The sequence below is a fragment of the Halichoerus grypus genome, chromosome 6 (assembly GCF_964656455.1).
Source record: "Halichoerus grypus chromosome 6, mHalGry1.hap1.1, whole genome shotgun sequence".
In the NCBI taxonomy this organism is placed as follows: domain Eukaryota; kingdom Metazoa; phylum Chordata; class Mammalia; order Carnivora; family Phocidae; genus Halichoerus; species Halichoerus grypus.
The window spans coordinates 37,664,871-37,682,471 of record NC_135717.1 but is presented as its reverse complement, the minus strand read 5'-3'; the positions used below and the strand labels follow the sequence as shown (position 1 = coordinate 37,682,471).

The 17,601-nt window shown below is 50.7% G+C and overlaps 1 protein-coding gene across 2 annotated transcripts in view; it reads right to left on the bottom strand.

Moving 5' to 3' along the window:
- Positions 1–8,586, bottom strand: part of TRAP1 (TNF receptor associated protein 1) — a 52,226-nt gene extending 43,640 nt beyond the window's left edge. Inside the window, exon 1 of one of the 2 annotated variants that reach the window (XM_036090702.2) lies at positions 8,436–8,586. In XM_036090702.2, coding sequence (XP_035946595.1) covers positions 8,436–8,511 — 76 coding nt within the window. In that variant the 5' untranslated portion in view covers positions 8,512–8,586. Of the gene's footprint in view, positions 1–636; positions 728–8,435 lie in introns of those variants that run through there. The other variant, XM_078074896.1, reaches the window with a different exon arrangement.
- Positions 8,587–17,601: the final 9,015 nt, after the last annotated feature.

Here is a 17,601-nt window from a genome sequence, read left to right as displayed (position 1 = left end):
ATGATGCTAGAGTCAGAGCAGGCCCTCAATAAACATGTGCTTATTTTCTCAGAAGGCACAGACACATAACTCAAAGAGCTTCACAGACTATAGATCTAGATAGGTGACCACCAATCTTCGTGACTGGTTTTGAAATCACTGAATGTGGGTTAAACCAGAATTTTTTTTAAAAAAATGAAATGGAGGGGCGCCTGGGTGGCTCAGTTGGTTAAGCGACTGCCTTCGGCTCGGGTCATGATCCTGGAGTCCCGGGATCGAGTCCCACATCGGGCTCCTGGCTCAGCGGGAAGCCTGCTTCTCCCTTTCCCACTCCCCCTGCTTGTGTTCCCTCTCTCGCTGTCTCTCTCTCTGTCAAATAAATAAATAAAAAAATCTTTAAAAAAATAAAAAAATAAAAAAATAAAAAATAAAAAAATGAAATGGAGGGCGCCTGGGTGGCTCAGTTGTTAAGTGTCTGCCTTCGGCTCAGGTCATGATCCCAGGTCCTGGGATCAAGCCCCACATCAGGCTCCCTGCTCAGCGGGAAACCTGCTTCTCCCTCTCCCACTCCCCCTGATTGTGTTCCCTCTCTCGCTGTGTCTCTATCAAATAAATAAAAAATCTTTAAAAAAATTAAAAAATGAAATGGAGGGGCACCTGGGTGACTCAGTTGGTGAAGCGTCTGCCTTTGGCTCAGGTCGTGATCCCAGGGTCCTGGGATTGAGCCCCGCATCGGGCTCCCTGCTCAGCAGGGAGCTTGCTTCTCCTTCTCCCTCTGCCACTCCCCCTGCTTGTGATCTACTCATTCTGTCAAATATATAAATAAAATCTTTAAAAAAAATGAAATGCAAAGTATCACATGATAAAGGTATTTAGAAAACTCTTTCAGCTAAACAGGTACACACACTTCTATTGTATACACACACATATCCTATATGTAAATCACAGTACAAACGCATTTCTTAAAAGGAGCTTATGACAACGGAAGTTCGAAATTTACTCATTTCAGCCTTAACATTTCTAAGTTTAGAGCTTTGGGCTCGGGGCACCTGGGTGGTTCAGTCAGTTAAGCGACTGCCTTCGGCTCAGGTCATGATCCCAAGGTCCTGGGATCGAGCCCCAGGTCGGGAGCCTGCTTCTCCCTCTCCCTCCGCCTGCTGCTCCCCCTACTCGTGCTCTGTCAAATAAGTAAATAAAATCTTTTTTTTAAATATTTTATTTATTTGACAGAAAGAGACATAGCGAGAGAAGGAACACAAGCAGGGGGAGTGGGAGAGGGAGAAGCAGGCTTCCCGCGGAGCCGGGAGCCCGATGTGGGGCTTGATCCCCGGACCCTGAGATCGTGACCTGAGCCGAAGGCAGACGCTTAACTGACTGAGCCATCCAGGTGCCCCAGTAAATAAAATCTTAAAAAATAAATAAATAAAGCTTTGGGTTCTATAAAATGTTTCTTTAAAAATAAGTTTGCTTTGTAAGTTTAAAATTCCATAAACTAAAGGTACTCTCAAATCAGTGAAAAGCAGAATTAATGCTCTCCCACAAAGTAGAAATACTATCCTGGAAAAACTGTAGTTCTTTACAATGTAGCCTCTAGCTTTTCCCCCAAACATCTCCAATTATTTTACCAGAGTTTTATGCCGATAAGCATGAAATTCTCTGCTTTTCAGTAAGTCAACCTGGACAGTTTCATTATTCAATTTCCACCGGATACCACAGGTTAGCTATTCACATCTGAAATTTCTCCAAACATCTGGTTTCTTAAATTCTGTAATTATATCCGGTAACATTTGTTTTAAGTTCTTCAATGTTCTGAAGATTTTATTTATTTTAGAGAGAAAGAGCGAGAGTGAGCACACGCATGCGTGCACGTGCAGGGGAGGGACAGGGAGAGGGACAAGCAGATTCCAAGCTGAGCACAGAGCTGGACGCAGGGCTCTATCTCATGACCCTGAGATTGTGACCTGATCCAAAATCAAGAGTTGGCCGCTTAACCGACTGAGCCATCCAGGCATCCCAAGTTTTCCAATATTCTAGACAGAACGCTCCTCTTTCTAAACTTACATACCAAATAAGGATTTATATTCCCTTGAAAATTTCTGAGTTCTTATCTATGGCATTCTTGAACATTTTCACTGCTTCCTACCTGATCTAATCATTTATTTAGCTGTACCAATACTTACATCAACTCCCCAAATACAAAGAAACAAAACAACAAAAAGGGAGGGGTATCTCTTAAGAGTCAAAATATAGGACATAAAACCCACACCCCGAGCTTTAGTCACCCAAGACTATTCCTGTCCCCACTAACAGCCCCTCTGTTATTATTATTTTTTAAGATTTTATTTATTTGACAGAGAGCGAGCATGTGCACACAAGTAGGCAGAGAGGCAGGCAGAGGGAGAAGCAGGCTCCCCGCTGAGCAGGGAGCCCGATAGGAGCTCGATCCCAGGACCTCAGGATCATGACCTGAGCCGAAGGCAGATGCCCAACCAACTGAGCCACCCAGGTGCCCCCCCATATTTCTCTTTTAAAAAAAATCTGTCGGTAACAGGTTTTATAATCTAGTTTCCCAGCCACATCTGGAAATTGGCAGAGGAGGGAACATGGCCCCAGGGAGGCCTGGCCAGCTAAACAAGAGGAAAGGAGGCTAAAAACATAGCAACACTCAAAAAGCAGCTTCAGGGCGCCTGGGTGGCTCAGTTGGTTAAGCGACTGCCTTCGGCTCAGGTCATGATCCTGGAGTCCCTGGATTGAGTCCCACATCGGGCTCCCTGCTCGGCAGGGAGTCTGCTTCTCTCTCTGACCCTCCCCCCTCTCATGTGCTCTCTTTAAAAATAAAATCTTTAAAAAAAAAAAAAAAGGCAGCTTCACTGTGGGGACACTTCATAGAAGGGAGTCGTCCTACGCAGTGCCCCTCAAGGGCCTGTGTGTTACCAGAGAAAACTGTAGATTAACATTCACAATGATCCTGAAAACATCAAAGGAAGGTTTAGTTATGTTCCATCTGATATACCTGTTTTAGAAACACTTCTAATCATAATGACTAACTGAAATGTTTTACTTCTTTAAAAGTAAGCTTCATGGAACATCCGCTCAGGCGCTCCAATTCTCCCTAACTGCGAGAATACTGGTGAGTGTGAACCACAATGGCAATGCGCCACACATCCAGTCCCACTAGAAGGACTGAGACCTTTCTATTTGTTAATAGGATTGCCATATAATCTTCTGGGTTTTTTAAATACCGTATTTTTTTTTTTAAATGTTCTAATCACAGATCTTAATTATATAGCTGCTAAATAACTGAGCCACTCTTAAAATTAGTTAAGGCCATGACTCGGGTACACCTGAATTCAATTTACCTCATCTGTGGGCATTCACCCAGTGGAAAAGCAGGTGGGGATGATGCCCAAGTAGACAGTGTGGTTCTCTAAGCTACAACTTTCATGGTCTGTAATTCCTAATGGCTTTAGCAGCCATACCAGAAATGAACACCCCAAAATCTATCTTTACTAAATGCTTTCTTTGTAGAGTAAGCAAACAGCAGCTTCCTAGTAAAAGTCGAGTCTTCCGTATCCAGACTGAGCAAGACTGTATTTAAGAAAAATTCTAGGGGCACCTGGGTGGCTCAGTCGTTAAGCGTCTGCCTTTGGCTCAGGTTATGATCCCAGGGTCCTGGGATCGAGCCCGGCGTCGGGCTCCCTGCTCAGCAGGGAGCCTGCTTTTCCCTCTCCCTCTGCTGCTCTCTCTCTGCCAAATAAATAAATAAAATCTTGGGGCGCCTGGGTGGCTCAGTCGTTAAGCGTCTGCCTTCGGCTCAGGTCATGATCCCAGAGTCCTGGGATCGAGCCCCGCATCGGGCTCCCTGCTCCGCGAGAAGCCTGCTTCTCCCTCCCCCCCCCCCTTGTGTTCCCTCTCTCGCTGGTCTCTGTCAAATAAATAAATAAAATCTTTAAAATAAATAAATAAATAAATAAATAATAAAATCTTAAAAAAAGAAAAATTCTAGCTGGCTACGTTGAGGGCACCACAAATGAAATTCAAGAACATCCTCTGGCTTTGAACTAAAACATTTCACTGGAGTGTGAACTGGATACACTTTGCTGAGGCCAAGTCAGTATTTTGGTTTGCGACCCCCACCACTGCCTCAGTAAGTGTCTCTACAGAAATCACCTTTATTACCTAGGACTGGACTTTGGGGGCAGAGGTGAGAAATGTTTGTTTTCTCCTCACTCCAACTCCCACCCCCCACCCCCCGGCCCTTCAAGCAGCATCTGTCTCAATGCACAAGGGCAGCAAACACTTAGGGATTTTTTTTTTTGCCTTAATTCTGGCCAACTACTCAGCTAGTAACTAATAAGGCCTTTGTTAACCTATTACATTTGGGTTGGTTTGATCTTCTACAGATGACTCGGCCCCTCTGGTCCTAACCCAGTGCCTCTTGGGCAGCCGGCCACACACCCCACACCTTTTGCCCATGTGCCTCGCTGGTGCTGACCGAGGCCCCAGCACCGTGGTTTACAGAGGTGGCAACGCCACTGAGGGTCTAAGCAGTTAAGGATCAAACCTGTTACCATTATTTTATGTTAGCAACAGGAATAGCTGTTTCACGGAGTGAAATCTGCCCACAAGTGCTGCTCCACTCATCCTGCAGAGAGCCTGGGAACACCTGAAGTTGCATCAATTCTCATGATGGCTGCAACACAAGAGGTGTGAGGGCATGAATTAAACAGCATGGGCCCCCAAACAAAGTGAGAGCAGAGGGAGGAAGCAAAATAAATCAACAAAAGGATAAAAGCAGTAACCGTGAGACTGCCTGCACAGGGCCTGGGTGGGGTTCGTTTGGGGAAATAAACCTGCAGTGCTGGAGCCCTACAACAAAGGGGGGGAACCCTGCTCTTCTGACTTTTCTGGTGCTTGGAGCAGACTCCTCACCCCTTCCAAGTCTCACTTCTAAGCCAGAAAAGTCCAGCAAGGGTTCCAGCTTGCAGAGACTGGAAAAGGCAGAAGACACTAACTCAAGGCCCAAGCAGTCCTATGGCGGCTGCCTCAAGATGGGGTCCTGGCGATGCCAACAGTGAGAACGGTGTCCTCGAGAGTAGGACACAGAGCTCAGGCTGTGGGTCAAGGCAGTTACACGGGCACGTGAAATGACCAACCCACCACCCTCCCCACCTTACAACACAATCATCTGCTTTGGGAGACCAAGCCTATTGCTGATTTTTCAGGCTCACTGTCTCTTCTTTGGGAGGCGGCTTTCTTGTTTGTCACCGGCAAATCCATTACTTCTGTTACTTGTCAGAACTGGTGGAAAGGTCTGATGGTAGTTTACATTTTTACTATGAACATTACATTTTCCAGATTACCCAAGTTTTGATAGCCCTACTCCTTATAATAACTACCTTTTACCAGTGGAAGGAATTACTCATTGGTTCTCAACCACCAGTCAACCACCTTTAATTCTCAACCACCAGATTCACCAGGGACAACATTGTCTGTAATCAGTCACCCACCTGGTCCTGACAGCATTCAGAAAATCAGGTGTGTGGACCTCACAGTGCCTGCAGCTGAGTTCCCCAAACACTGGCCCACGTCTGGCACTGTGACTATCCTGATAATTACAGAAAATGGCCCACAAGTTTACATCTAACAGAAGAGAAAGGATGTAATTTTCAGCCTCCTTCACCCTCACTCCCATATATTCCCATTTCTTGTCAAACCCAATCATTCAGTAGTGCCTCCTACCCTGCACCTGGTGTTTTCAAGACTGGGCCCATAACGCTCTCTTCTGTGAGATCCACACGAGCAATCATCCACATGTTTCTGCGCTCCCTGACTGGCCACACAGGCATCCAATATGGCCCAGTACACTGCCTGGAAAACACATGCTCCCACTTAACCTATGACCCCAACGGCAGGGTCATGTCATCTTTGAAGTCCCAGAGAACATTCAAAATATGTATTTTTTTTATTATTTTTTAAAAAGTAATCTTCACACCCAACACGGGGCTCAAAGATCAACAGTTGCATGCCCTTCTGACTGAGCCAGCCAGGTGCCCCTCGAAATATATCTGCTGAATAAACTAAGTAACGAACAAAAATGAAAAATAAAAAGTCCACAAGCTGAGACTGTTCCACACCTCACATAGCAGGTGGGAAGGACTGGGATGGTGACAAAGTCAGACTCTCAGATGTGAAGCCAAGCACATGCTAACATTTAGCAACAATTTCCCAGCAACAGAGAAAAAAAAAATACAGGTGAATTCTGAATTTTCTGTAGACGTGATTTCTCTTATTCTTTTCCCCCCATTGTATAAGATACATATTTTCTAGGCTAAACTCACCCATCCCTCAGTCCCTCCAAACAACTGTACCTTCATGACTGCCCACACGGGTGGGTATCAAGGCCATCTGCAATACGTCACGCTTCCAAGAACAGGTTCTTGATCTTAGATTCAAACAAAAGACTGCACAGAGCACTGCGACAGAAGTTCAGAGGGAGAGGACGCAGAATATTAAGGGAAAGAGTTAAAAAAAAAAGAGAACAAAAACTGGCTAGGCTGAAAATTGGTGTGTCTTCCCAGTGGAAGAGAGACTGCGTGGTACAAAGAATGAATTACAACACACGTGGTTGGAACATCTTAGAACGTGAACAAAAAGAGAAAAAAAACCTTAACCTCCAGAGAAAAGTAAAAAAAAAAGTGAGCTACAAAAGAAACAATGAAATTGATATGACTGCTCATCTGTAGCACAGATGCTAGAAAACAGCAGAGCAATATCCTCACTCTTCAAAGGAAAATTATTTTGACCCGGAATACAATACCCAGGCAACCTACTATACAGGTATGGGAGTAAAATAAAATCTTTTAGACATGGCAGGGCTTAGAAAATTTACAACCCAGAGACTTCTGCAAAACTAACACATGGGTATACTCTCATATGACAGGAAATAAATCCATTAAGGAAGGAAGACGGTGGGTACAAGCAAAAGTATAAAATTTACAGTTGTCTTATCAGTTGATGCAGATTATTTTTAAAAATTGTTTAAAAAAAAGACACTACACGAAAATATAAAACTCAGGTAATAGAAAAAGCGTAGGATGGGGCGCGTGGGTGGCTCAGTAGGTTAAGCGTCTGCCTTCGGCTCAGGTCATGATCCCAGGGTCCTGGGCTCTCTGCTCAGCCAGGAGCTTGCTTCTCCCTCTCCCTCTGCTGCTCCCCCTGCTTGTGCTCCCTCTCTGTCAAATAAATAAAATCTTAAAAAAAAAAAGTGCAGGAGACGTGAAAAAGAAATTCATAGAAGATACCTCAACGGCCATTAAACAAATGAAAACATTCTTTCTCACTACTATCCATGGAGGAAATGCCTTGATAGAGGTAGTCTCATTCCCTGCTAATGGGAATATAAACTGATAAAGCCTTCCTGGATAGCAATTTGGCAATGTCAGCTAACATTTCAAATATGCACAGACTCTGAACCATCAATTCTAAAACTCGGATTCTGAAATTCTAAAGAAATGCCGTACACGTGCCCGAAGATTTAAATACTCGCCCATTCTATGCAACAATGTAATGACAAAAACAAAAAACCATGGAAAATTATGTCCATTAATAGGATTCGGCTAAGTAAATGACTATACGTCCACAATACAGGACACTATGCAGCCACTGGAAAGCCACAGACCGGGGTTACTGACACAAGATGTGTAAGCTTTGCAGAGAACGTTAAAAACAATTCAGGAGCAAACTGCATTTATGGGTTAGGCCTTTTCAAATAAAAACAGTCATCTGTCCACATGTGTGTAACTGTGTGCAGAGCCTGGAAGGAACGCTAAGACGTTCACGCCGGTTTCTTCCGAGGGGAGAGTAAGAAAGCGGTTATGGTTATTCTTTTTTTTTTGCCCCAACATTTATTTGAGCACCTACCAATTTCAGGTCCTGGGAATACGGGGGTCAAGAACCCAGAGTCCAGGGGCTGCACGAGGGCAGAGGCGGTTCTGCCTGGTTGGCGGCTGTGTCCCGGGCGAAGTAGGCACTCAGTGTTGTGCCGAAGGATGCAGAGCAAGTGGCTTCTGCATCACCGCGGTATAACACAACTTGGGGGAGGGGAGCAATAAAATCGCCATGAAGGTGCTTAAGTGATCACCCAGGTGAAGTCCGTTTCCACTCCCCGAAACTGCCGTCGGCTGCAGGAGCGAGGAGCCCTCGACCCCTCCGCCTCAAACCGAGCCAGAGAGCTCGACGGGGAAAAGCCCCTGCAGGAGTGCCGCGGGCCAGGGCTCAACCCCGCTACCTGAGGGCGGGTGGGGGAGGAAACCCGGGCAGTCCGGCGACACCCGGACGCTCAGCGCTCGCCGCGTGTCTGGCACATAAATTTCACAAAACCTCCGTGCCTCCCAAAGAGGAGGAAGCAGGCTCGGGACCTGGCGGGGTCCACCCACCCACCCGGCCCCCCTCACCTCTCGGGGCAGCCGCCAGGGCCGGCGCCCGCAGGCTGCGACCCCATAGCAGCAACACCCGCAGCTCACGCGCCATGTCCGTCCTCCCCAGCACCCGCGCAGCACGAGCAGCGGGGGCGGGGCGGGGCGGGGCCTTCCTCGGGCGCGGCGCGGTGACGTCACGGTGAGCGCAGGGCTGCCCGGCCCACTGCCTGCGCCGGAGAGTGGGCAGGGGGCCTCTGTGGCGCGGGCGCCGCCGGCCCGCGCGGGGACAGTCGGGCCTGAGGGCAGGTCCTCCGTGACCTTGTGTCGCGTTGTCAAGGGCGACGGGCCGAGCGCGCCGTCCGCCAGCTGGGCCTCAATTCGCGCATCCCTAGAACGAGGCTGCCGTTCTTAGGCACCCGGAGGGTGTGAAAAGGCAGCGCGCGGGCGGAGGCTTTTGCCGTCCCCGTGCCATCGGCCCGACCGAGGCGGGCGGAGAAGGGGAAGGACGGACTTCAGGCCGGCCTGTGTCCACTCCCAAGCGCGAACGCAGGAGCCGCCCCCACCAGCAGGACTGGGCTCCTAGTCTCCCGCCCTGCTGGAGGTGAGGCTGAGGTTGAGAACCACCACTCCTTTTAATTAAAATAAATTTTTCTAAATTGAAGTATGGTTGACACGCAAAGTCAGATTAGTTCCCGGTGTACAATGTCGTGATTCAGCAGCGCCGCACCTTGTGCTGCGCCCACCCCCAGTGTAGCTGCTGTGGGTCATCCCGCGACACGACCAGTGACTGTAGTCGCTGTGCGGTGCAGCTCCTGCCCCCGTCAACGCCCTTTCTCGCCCAGTGCCACGCCACGCAACGTGCAGGTTCTCTGACGCCGCCTGAAGCGAGGCCCCGGCGGCCCCCGCCCCCGATGATTCTGAGGCTCGCTAGAGACTCGCTGCCAGAGCAAAAAAAAACCCTGCAAAAACGGAGGTACTTGAGATTTGACCAGAGCTGCAAAGTACAAGAGTCAAGAGAGGGTCCGCCTGGAGCCGGGACACAGTCGGGGCATTGGGAGGGGCACTTCTGGAGCTCTTCCAGGTGGAAGGTGTGAAGGATGAGCCCCACGTGCCAGGCGTCAGCAACTGAGAAGAATGTCAGGAGGTGGGCGGACTTGTCTGGAAGAGCAGTTCTCTGATGTTGGAAGAAGACTCCAGCAACCTCCTCACTGGCCCCCAAGGCAGCTGGATCATACACTTCGCAGTCAACCGTCCTCTAGTGCCTCCCCTGTAGTGCACACTTAGAATCAATTGCAAACCCCTTGGCCTCCAGGCCCTGCACAACCTGACACCTGCCTCTCTCCTTCCCCCTCCCCACCCCCCACGCTCCGGACACACAGAGCCTGTCCCAGGCCGAGCCGGTCCAGTGTGTCACTGCAGCTGCTCTGGGGGAACTGAGGGGTCTCAGCCTCATGTTGCATTTGTTGTGCACCCAGGAAATTCTCCCTTTTGTAAGAGCCAACACAGTGGTCTATGGGGCAATAGATTTAGGCTGAGAAGCCCTTTTATTTCAGGAAGGGGAAGTGGTATTTGGCAAAGGGAAGAGGGAAACATACACTTCACTTAAGGTTGGGGGGGCATCTTGGGGCACCTGGGTGGCTCAGTTGGTTAAGCGTCTGCCTTTGGCTCAGGTTGTGATCCCAGGGTCCTGGGATCCAGCCCAGCATCCGGCTCCCTGCTCAACAAGGAGTCTGCTTCTCCCTCTATCCCTCGCCCCCACCCCTGGCTTGTGCTCTCTCTGTCAAATAAATAAATCTTAGAAAAAAAAAAAAAAGGATGGGGGGCGTCTTGTGTCAACGATCCTTCAGTAAAAGATAAGGGGTGCCTGGGTGGCTCAGTTGTTAAGGGTCTGCCTTCGGCTCAGGTCATGATCCCAGGGTCCTGGGATGGAGCCCTGCATCGGGCTCCCTGCTCCGGGAAGCCTGCTTCTCCCTCTCCCACTCCCACTGCTTGTGTTCCTGCTCTCGCTGTGTCTCTCTCTGTCAAATAAATAAATAAAATCTTTAAAAATAAATAAAAGATAAATAAAATTTAAATTAAAATTTTTTTAAAAATGACAGGCAGGACCCAGGCTCTGTGGAAGGCAAACACACCAGGTTCCAGACACACTTAACAGCACCTCCTGTCCTCTCAGCCTGTGGACTGACTTCAGACATCCTCAGATATTCGAGAAAGCAGTCTCTGGTACCTCAGGGAACTGTGGTTTTTTTTTTTTTTTTTTTCTTTTTGTTGTTGTTTATTTAAGAGACACAGAGAGAGAGAGAGAGAGGCAGAGGGAGAAGCAGGCTCCCCGCTGAGCAGGGAGCCCGATGCGGGACTCAATCCCAGGACCCTGGGATCATGACCTGAGCCGAAGGCAGACACTTAACCATCTGAGCCACCCAGGCACCTGGGAACTGTGGCTTTTTAAGATGCCTAGGGATCCAAACCAAGGCTTGAGGGGGCCTGGGCAGATTTCAGCCCCTATGCATACAAGGAAAATGGAAGAAGAAAAAAAAATGATTAGATGAACATGTACGAGTTGAACTGACGGAGACTGGCAGGGACTTGCTTGGGGAGAGCAGAGAGAGAAGCAGAGGAGGAGAAGGCCCCTGGGTCTCCCGACCAGCACTGTAGCCTCTACGAGGCTGCCCGTTCCTTTCCCAGAGGTCACTGCCTTCCCCTGGAGAAAATTATTACGATGGTAATCTTTAGGTTATGTATATTGCCCTCCGGAAAGGAAAAACAAATGTGTCTCCCTTTATCTTCCTTTCTTTGTTCAAGGCACCAACTTCTGGGTGAACTTCTCCCCTCCTCGGGCAGCATCCTGGGAGTTACCAGAGGAGGAAAAGCTCGTGGCTATAGGGTACTTTTTGGCCTGGAAAGGGCCCAGGGATGATGGGATTTTCTTCCAATTTCATAAACCCTCGAATAAGGCACCTTAATTTTTGAAGCTTAAAAAATAGGGGTGTTGGGGCACCTGGCTAGCTCAGTCAGTGGAGCATGTGACTATTGATCTCGGGGTGTAGGTTCGAGCCCCATGTCGGGTGTAGAGATTACTTAAAAATAAAATATATTTTTTGAACAGTTGAGGGCAGGTATTGAGAGACCAGGCAGTCTGGCAGATGCAGGCTGTTGTCTGAAAGCTAAGCTGTTGCTGTTAGTAACTATGCTGTTACTGTTACTGTTGGTGTTCAGGCCTCAGGAACAAGGATGCCCCCCCACCCCTAGCACAAGGGGACCTGCACAGACCCCCTTTGGGGCAACAGCAGCTGCAGTTTGGAGGCTGTGACCACAGCTTCAAAGGCACTAACTCTTCTGGGCTTTCAGAGGTGCCAAAACGTTCAATTAGGAGAAGCACCTAATGGCCTGGTGGTGCCGGCGCAGGGTTTTGTGTGATTCTTAAAGTCCTTTTCGTCCTTTGTAGGACTTCGATGCCAACTCGGAACGGGTCAGAACTCAGAGACTGAGTATTTTGCTGATTCGCTTGACACCCATCCCAGGATGCTGAATTCAGACCCCTGCCCACGGCAACACTAGGTCTGGCGGCAACCCAGGCCCTGACCCCTGCTTGCACACATGCTAATGGTGGGACATGGCCCTGTGGCCCTCTGTGGAGGCAGGTGCAGCCACTTGGGACCTGGCCTGGAACTTACTAGAACACTTTTTATTTCAGTGGGTGACTCTGAAGCTTTTTCTCCAAATAGCTCCTTCTGCTTTGTGTCTTTTTTTTTTTTTAAGATTTTGTTTGAGAGCGAGAGAGCACAAGCGGGGGGAGGAGCAGAGGGAGAGAGAGAGAGAAGCGGACTCCCCGCTGAGCAGGGAGCCTGACACAGGGCTAAATCCCAGGACCCTGATATCATGAACTGAGCCAAAGGCAGACACTTAACCGAGCCACCCAGGTACCCCTGTCGGTGTCCACTTTTTATTCCACCATCAAGGACACTGGAAATGTCCCAGGTTGAATCCACAGACCCCCAAACTTTCAGGAGTGAGTGGACCCAAGGCCTTTGTCCCTTTTCACGCTTTGTGGCATTGGCACTTTGTCCAGGCCCCTCTAGGGACTTCCTGGCCATGCACTTGCTGGGCTGCCCTTAGCAATCGCCTGCACCTGGTCTGTGGCCCCTGCAGGAGGGGCGGGGTGGGCCATTCTGCTGGGCTTCCAGCCTCCCTGCCCAGCACAACCACGATGAATCACTGGCGGGGTCTTTTCTGAGCAAGTCTGGCTCAGGGAGAGGCAGGGTGGAGGAGGCAGCCATGTCCCCTGCTGCATTTATCCCCGGAAGCTTCCGCTGGGGGATACCACTTGGCGAACTAGCCTTGAGGGCATGTTTTGAAAGATGCCTTCTGTCCTGCCAAAGCATTCAGGACATTTCTCCCCCAGCTTGTGGATGAGGTCATTATAGGCATTGGAATAAAAAAAATGACCACCCAAACTCAGAATCTACGGTGTCTATGGCTTGGGAGAAGGAAGACAAGTAAAAATGAGTTTGGTGTGAGAGACTCTCCTGTGTAGAGAAGCAATTCCGTTCCGTGCGTGGTTGGGAGCATGTGTGCATTGGGGCTCAGGCTTTGCACTTGTAATTCCTAGAAGGCACCATTGTTACCCCGACACTTGTAGGGAGCAGAGAGGCCATCTGGGGAGGCTTCGCCGGCTGACAGCCCCTTTCCCTGCTCAGCATGGCTGCCTGGTAGCTGCAGGGCCCTCTCAACAGCTGTTCCGTGTCAGCGAGATCCTGCCTCCCTTAAGGACTGGGTCTCTGCCTGGGTGCCAAGGGCCCCCACCCCAGCCAGAGCCCAGTCCAGGTGGCATCCTGAGCAGCACCTGGCATCAGGCCCCAGCAGGTGGGCAGCTTTCATGGAGCTCCCCTCCCCAAGACTGCATCTCTTCAGGTATGAAGACGGTCCCCTGTCAGGATTCTCTGGTCCGATGGGGTATCGGGGGACAGGGTGGGAACGCAAGCCATCCGGTATGCTCCCTGAAGGGGCCAACGCCCCCAGGCACAGGTCAAAGGGGGCCGTGGTCTCAGTGTCAGACAGGCAGGTGTCGTCCGAGTGGGGGGGGGTGCCACGTGTGTGGTTCAGGAAACAGGAAGGACGGGCCTGACCCCAGCACCTGCTCCACGAGCAGGGCATTCCTCCTGCTTCTTTGGAAAAAAAGTTTGTTTTGCTCACAATCTGCATTTTCACAAATGCACTTCACAGGACATTGTCCTGTACCTCTTGGTCCCCGGGGTTCTGCCCTAGCTCCCGTCTCGTCCAGGAGACCTCAGTGGCCAGTGCTCCTGCCATGTACTTATTCAGGGATTTGAGGACAAAAGGGGACAAGGGGTACCAGCTCAGAACAAAAGCTGTGAAGGAGACCAAAGAACCACTTGACCAAACCCCCTCTCCCTGCACCCACATTTATCGTGAACATTAAGACTAAGGCAGTTTCGGGGCGCCTGGCTGGCTCTGTCGGCGGAAACTGCGATTCTTGGGGTTGTGGGTTCGAGCCCCACGTTGGGTGTTGAGATTACTTAAAAAAAATCTTTAAGGAAATAAAAAAGAATAAGGCAATTTCAAAGTCTAGATGGTTGTTCTTGGTCCCCTATGTCCTTGCTCCTCCAAGTAGGTCCAGGCCTCACCTGGGAGCTCATTCGAAACCTAGAAGCTCAGTCTGCCCACTCCCTGGCCCAGACCTACTAAATCGGGGTGTTAGCAAGATCTCAGGTAAGCCGTCTGCGGGTCAGAGCTGGGGGAGTGCTGCCCTGAGCACAGGGCAGTGTCAGGGAGGATGCGTGCTCCCCAGCACTGTGCTCTCACTGGCCCTGACAAAGAGACATCTCCTCGTTCCCAGCACAAACTGGGGTCGGTGCTCCGGCTTCGAGCCCTGGCACCACCTTGTACCTTCCTCCAGTGGCTGATCGTGTCTCTCGGTGGAGTTCCCCAAGGGCTGGGATCCGTGCCTAGGATCTGCTCGGTAAATGCTTGCTGAGTAAGCAAACTCGGTGCTTGGACAAGACCTGCGTATTTTCCTGTCAACTAGAAGCAGCAGTGTGCACCCCTCCAACTGCCTGTTCCGGAGAGAAGGGGGCCTCGGCTCGGGGCCCACTCATGTCTTTCCTGCCATTTCTCATACTCGTGGACCTCTCCCCACAAGAGAATCCCCTTTCCTCACCCAGGAAACCAGAGACCAGAACGCCAGTGTCTAGAGGGTTGGCAACAGCGAGAACTGACTTCCCTGGAAGCTCAGAGGGTCCTCTGTGCTTCTGGCTGCGGAGGTCCAGCCCTCACAGGGGACACTTGTTCTGGCCGCTGAACACCAGGCAACTCCGGTTGCCTCCCGCGCAGAACCCTGGCCTCCCTCAAGTTTGCTCTTTCTCTGCACCTCCCAGCTTCAATCTTGTCCCCAAGACTCTCCCTCCCTGACCGCCCAGCCTCCAGATGCTCAACTTGTGGCAGCACATGAAACAACCCTCCCTCTTCTGAGGCTCCCAAACCTGTGCCAGACGTGAAGGAGTCCTGTGTGGGGTCAGAGACACAGGAAGGTTCCTGGTGCAGGGAGCCCCGGCACACCATGCCTCACCATCCTTCCAAGGATTCCTCTCTGGACATTTTCCTGACAGTCCACCCTCACCTGGAACATTCTCTAAACATCACTACTGGCTTTGAGGATCTTCGTCTATAAACTTTGTTGATATGCCTATATAGGACCACTTTAAACATCCATTTCTAAGAGGCTTCCTTGGGGTCCCGGGACCAGAGCATAAAGCCCATTTCAGTAACAGCCCTCTCCAGGTGCTGAACCGGTGGGCACCACACTCAGGCAGGCCAAGTCCCACTTAGTCCTGTGTAAGGTCCTGTCTGTGACGCTTGAGAGGTGAGAGGTATTGTAATGCACCCCCCTTTCCTCAAGGTATCCCCAAAGTGAGTTCAAGGTGAGCCTGCGGAGCTAGTAGGGGAGGAAAGCTCCTTTTGGGACCAGCGGTGAAGAGCGTGGCTCTGGCTGAGCGGCCCACACCTGCCCCTGCCCACTGCCCGTGAACTGTCCTACACCGTCCTACCTCGCAGCCAGGACGGAGGAGCTAGTGGGGTCTTCCAACACGTGTTACCAAGTGTCACTGAGGAAGGCAGGTGGGGTTGAGAGAGCTCACTCCCCACCAAGGCCCTGGCTCCTGGTGGCCGCCCCCCTGACGTGCCCACTCGCCATCCCTCCACCGGGACGCCACAGGCCCCCACTTCCCGTGCGCTCGCCTCCCGCTCGCTCTCAACACCCCCGATGTGTCTGAATCAGCCCAAGGTGTTCAGTCAGCACCTGTGGATTCTCCGCTGGGTGCCATAATCTGACACAGGTGCCACCGTCCACACAGCCTGGCAAATCCTCGGGAGGAAGGCGTGCGCGCACTGAAGGCACCGCCTGCCTCACCATCACCAAAGCTCCAGTCTCGTCCTTCAGCCTGGGGGCTACATTCGCTTACGTTTCAGAACCGACCCATTTCCCTACTCCTGACTTTGCACAATGAAATCATACCCAAGTGATGCAGTGGCACGACGAACACAAGACATCCCAGGAAGGTGCAATCTGGTTTCTCCAGCCCCCATCCCTACGTGCTCCTGCACCCCTACTTGCTAAGGTGGCCCGGCTGGAGCACTGACTTCCCAGCACGGTCCTTGGGTGACGTGCGTCCCGAAGGTGCGATGGCGACCAATCTGTACTCAGCTCCTCCATGAAAGGACTTTCCTTTTTCAGAGCAGCTTACTCTCCCGTGCAGTGCTAGAAGCACATTTAGGCATAAATGGAATCTTCTGTTCCATTTTGTAGCAGTCAAAAAAAAAAAAAAAAAAAAAAAGGGAGAAAGTTAAGTCTTCAGCCTGACATCTTATAAGCCGAAGACACTCCACCTCGTTTTCCAGAGATTGCATCCTACTCCTGTTTTCAACATGCTAAATTCTCAGAAACATCATCAAACACACGTACTAGGCACACTCAACCGAGACCCTTCGATCTCACGAAGACTAGCTGCTAAGCTAATTCTAAGGGTCGTTAGCCAACTGGGACCATCTTTGAATCCAAGCAGTTTTACCAGCTTTTATTATAAACACCAGCACATTTCAAGTTTCCTCTTTTTGATCACAAATATAGGACTTTTTTCTTCTCCTCTTAAGTATACAGCATGAGACACAGCGCCGGGGTTTTCCAGCTGTCTTACAGAAATCTCCTTACGCCAAGTGCGGGGTTAGCATCCACCGACCACACCCTCGGCCGCATCCCTTGGCGGATTACACAGGACGTGGACTCCAAAAAGATGAGATCTGTACATAGAGTTTCGGATCCCAGGACGACCTGAAAAAGAGGCCCCCCACTGGCCCCATTAAATGGCTGCCCTGCACGACGTGTAACATGGGCCTGGAGCCGCCCCTCCAGGGCTCCAGATGGCTCACCCCTTCGGTCTGAACACGGGGTCAGGGTTTAACATCAGTGGAGAGGGTGATTTGGGAGAGGGTCCCAGATTCGAGGAGCAAGGAAGCAGAGCAAGGATGGCCAGATGGCCACTGGAGGGCCATGGCCCTGCTTTCCCTTTTGGGGATGTGGTGGAGGTGGCAGTTGGTTGGCAATGCTAGATGGTCTTATTATCTGGCATAATCTATGTTAAAATTCAAGATTTGAAGCTCTGTGCTAGAATTAATTTTTTTCAAAGTTTCCTCAAGTTTAGACTCCCAAATCAAGTATTTTGAAATGATCTCTGTGAATACAGGGCCAAAAGGGAAGCTATCTGGGCCATGAATTCTAAATTTTCCACCACAAACCCCCTCCCCCCCAGGTTGGGGGACCAGGGACACAAGAGGCAGGACTCAAGTCCCTTGTGCTTGGTGGGGAAGGGATGTTGCAGTCTAGAGGGCACACATCCACGCTCCCCGGAGGCATGCCTCCGCTCCGACGTGATGTTTACAGCATCCAGGGACTCGAGTGTCACCCTCTTGGTAAGGGCACCTGACTGTGGACCTGGGGGGGGCAGGCGGGGTGGTGGTGGGTGGTGTGTGGGACCACGTGGCCAAGTGCCCGTCCCTCGAAGCTGGAGGGCTCTTTCACCACGGTGCTGCCCTCACAGGCCCTGTTTCTAGAGGGTGGAGAGCGAAGGCCAGAGCTCTTAGCTGCCCAGCCCAGCATCGGAGGCCACAGCAGGACACGCTGCGTGCAGCA